Genomic DNA, 3,485 nt, shown 5'->3' with positions numbered 1-3,485 from the left:
ACCAACCATAAAAAATATGGTTGGTTCCAAATATAACTATAAAATTATAGTCACTTTAACCATTTTTATGGTAATTTCAACTATAATTATAGTCATTTTAGGTTGCCAACTATATACATTTATTGCTAGAATTATATACATAGTTACTGTTACTATTATTATAGTAGTAATAATCATAATTATAATTATATGTAATTATAGTTACAAATACCAAACATTTTTCTCTCAGTGCAGAGATTCTATAACAGAGTTATCCATGAGCGATTCTATCAAAATTTTATCAAAAGGAGGAATAAGTATATCTCTCCATATATATATTATTTCATTCTGACTTAACTGTCTCACTGTATAATTTTAATCAAAGTTACAGAATGGAATAGTATAAGAGACAGTATACAGTGAGATAATATATATACAGAGAGACAATATATACTATATATAGAACTATACAAAATTTGTCTCGAGAACGCGTACCCCTTGCTTTCTTCCACCATAGGAAGAATAAGACTATTAATAACCGATAAAACGTACCATCTCGTTTCATGTTGACCTGAAGACACTTTGTGAAACGGCAGGCTTGGCACTGATTGCGCCGCGATACATCCACAATGCAGCGTCCGTTCTCTTTGCACACGTAATCTAAATTCCTACGCACATAAAATTTCAAGGCTTTCTTTGCGAGCTGCGAAACTGAGAAATTCCCCGAGAGAGAAAGAAACGAAGTACACAGTTATAATAGAAATAAATAGCACAGCAATCAACAAATCTATAGGGATGAGATCACTTACGGATATATATTACTTGTAATCAGACGAGAAGTCAATTACCTCGCGTACCTGCGGATAGACCGCTTGAAGAAACCCCGACATCCGTCACAACTCGGCACGCCGTAATGTTTTCCAGAGGCCTTGTCCCCGCAGACTTTACACAGTGTTTCCCCACGTCCGTTCTCGTCCATTTTCGACGAATCTGTTCGTAATGAAAATCGACTTCATGGAAAATCATATAAATCATACATTTAACGCTTATTTCTAACTTACGAAATGCATGTTTGAAAATCGACTTCATGGAAAATCATATAAATCATACATTTAACGCTTATTTCTAACTTACGAAACATGCATGTTTCGCATCCCACAAGAACCAAGGACTATAGTAGTCTTTATTATACGTATACGTCAGTATTTAACCGTAAAAAGTTTGAAACAAAACTAGACCAACAAAATGTACTCATTGCGGATAATTAACATCACTTATCTATTAATATGATATTCCTTGAATTGTATGGCTCAGAGAGGATCGAATCTCGAAGAAAATTGCTGAAATGTGGAATCGAACGGTAAAGTCAGAGGGTCATAACATGTCGCGCTAAAATGCCGCTTGCGGAGAAACTCGAAGAACGATATTTCCCCTTGGCACATGAGTGTCAAGCTTTAAAGTGACGACGAGACGGTAATACGTTGCAGGCAATATCGCTGTGAGTCACTGACGCAACTACGAACGTCTCTCTGCATTATGCATGTGCTATACGAACAGAAATGCATACGCGAAGGAGACTCAACGCTTCTCCTCATTATCCGCCGTGGGATTTCCTTGCGCGACTTCCTTGCTGTAAATACACTACTATAGCCGCACTTGAGGCTTCTCCAGGGGGGAGATACGCGCCACTTTGCATATTGCACGATATAATGCGATAGCGAAGATCGCTAAACATCGCTCGCGACATCATCGATTCCGCATCGCTTTCCGATTGCGGTCGCTTTAAGCTCGACGCAAGTAATATCGCGGAGAAGGACTGGCGATTTCGCGCGATCGATCATGTCGCCGGCTGTCTCTCCACTATTTTAACGAGCCGTGCAATATCCGTGTAAAATCGACGATTCCAATTTAATAGCCTAAGCGCGATCAAACGCAACATGTTTTTTAAACATTTAAAATTTCTAATATTTTATTTAAACAAAATATAGTTTTTGACAAGGATGTGTTGAGTTATTCAAGTAAAAATTGCTGTTCAAGTGTTGACCAAAAGACTTTCTGGATGTTAAAAAGCGAGTTGCTTTTTATTAATCCAAATCTGATTTTAATTATACTCTATAGTTAAATCCTGTTAGAAAGGGTTTCTGATGAAATAAAAAATATTCTCTTGATTTCATTTTATTGCAACCTTGTATGAAATATAAAAATAAAAAAATATTAAAATTAGATCGATATAATTCCTATTTTCTTTTTCATTGCTGGCGTCATAGTAAATCAGTCGTCAGAGATGAAAATGGCGGCGAAAAAGGAAGAAATTATTTATAGGTGTTTTATTGTTTTAATCGATAGTTTGAGGTATAAAAAGACTAAATTTAAAAGTGCTACATCATTAAGGGGGGCACTTGGAAGTAATTAAGCAATAAATTTTTTTTTGTTTCTCGATTAAAACTCGAAAACGAAAAGAGATATCGAAAAATGACAACAAAGCTTTTTGTTGCTGCTGAAATTTCCTACAAAATGAGTTTTTAACGAGCTTTGTACTATGAATAGAACAGGAGATACAGAGGTTTGAAAATAACTGAAATTTTTTGAAAAAACGGCAAAAATAAGTACTTTTTCAGTTATAGGAGAGTAAAAAGTGACATAAGATAATTTTAAGTAGACATCTTACCGAAAAAATGAGCTTAAATTGAACTCCATACGATTAATACTTCCAGAGATATCGAGTTCCAAAGTGGGCACTTTTTTAACAAAATTCGTCCATTTCGTATATTATCGTTTGAAGCGCTTTTTTTCGTATATATAATGAATTAATAATTAACAAATCCAACATTAATAAAATAAAAATTAATTATTTTACATCAACGATGCAATGTAATACTAAGAATGATCGCTTTACCTACTTTGGAGCACTTTCAAATTTAGTCTTTTTATACCTCAAACTGTCGATTAAAACAATAAAATACCTATAAATAATTTCTTCCTTTTTAAAACCTCTGGCGACTGGCCTATAGTGGCATGAAATCGATGCCCAAGATTCATTATAAATTTGAGAATTTTCTATTTAAAAATAAAATACTCGTCTGTTAACAATAAATATGATTATCTCTAAACCGATCCTATTTTATTATAAATCGAAGAGTTGCAGGTCCCGGAAATCTTTTCTACTTTCTAAATTTTTAGAATGGGCTTTTATTCTAAAGAGTGAAAATTGAGCTAGTCTTGAAAAGGAGTGATTCAATTTTCAATCTTTAAGAGGGTGATTTCACTCTCCAGAGTGAGCTTTCACTTGAAAAGTTTTCGAGAATATGGATGAAAGAGCGCGAAAAATCAGAATGTAAAACGTATTAATATACAAGACAAAATAGTTATTTGATTTTGCGCGAAGGCCATCTTCGTGAACGCGCAGTAATGGCCGAGACGAAATCGACAAGAGAGCGAGTGACGCGTGTCTCCCGCGCGCGGTCACAAAGTCGAGGAGCCAGGAGGTCGCGTGTCTTCCGAGCGAC

The 3,485-nt window shown here is 35.2% G+C and overlaps 1 protein-coding gene across 1 annotated transcript in view; it reads right to left on the bottom strand.

Moving 5' to 3' along the window:
* Positions 1–958, bottom strand: part of LOC108766897 (nuclear receptor subfamily 2 group F member 6) — a 4,532-nt gene extending 3,574 nt beyond the window's left edge. Inside the window, exons 1-2 of the mRNA XM_018516449.1 lie at positions 837–958; positions 532–647 (exon numbers count right to left, since the gene is read on the bottom strand). Coding sequence (XP_018371951.1) covers positions 532–647; positions 837–958 — 238 coding nt within the window. The remainder of the gene's footprint in view (positions 1–531; positions 648–836) is intronic.
* Positions 959–3,485: the final 2,527 nt, after the last annotated feature.

Source organism: Trachymyrmex cornetzi, unplaced genomic scaffold (genome assembly GCF_001594075.2).
Source record: "Trachymyrmex cornetzi isolate Tcor2-1 unplaced genomic scaffold, Tcor1.1 scaffold64, whole genome shotgun sequence".
In the NCBI taxonomy this organism is placed as follows: Eukaryota; Metazoa; Arthropoda; class Insecta; order Hymenoptera; family Formicidae; genus Trachymyrmex; species Trachymyrmex cornetzi.
This window is presented reverse-complemented; position numbering and strand designations above follow the sequence as displayed.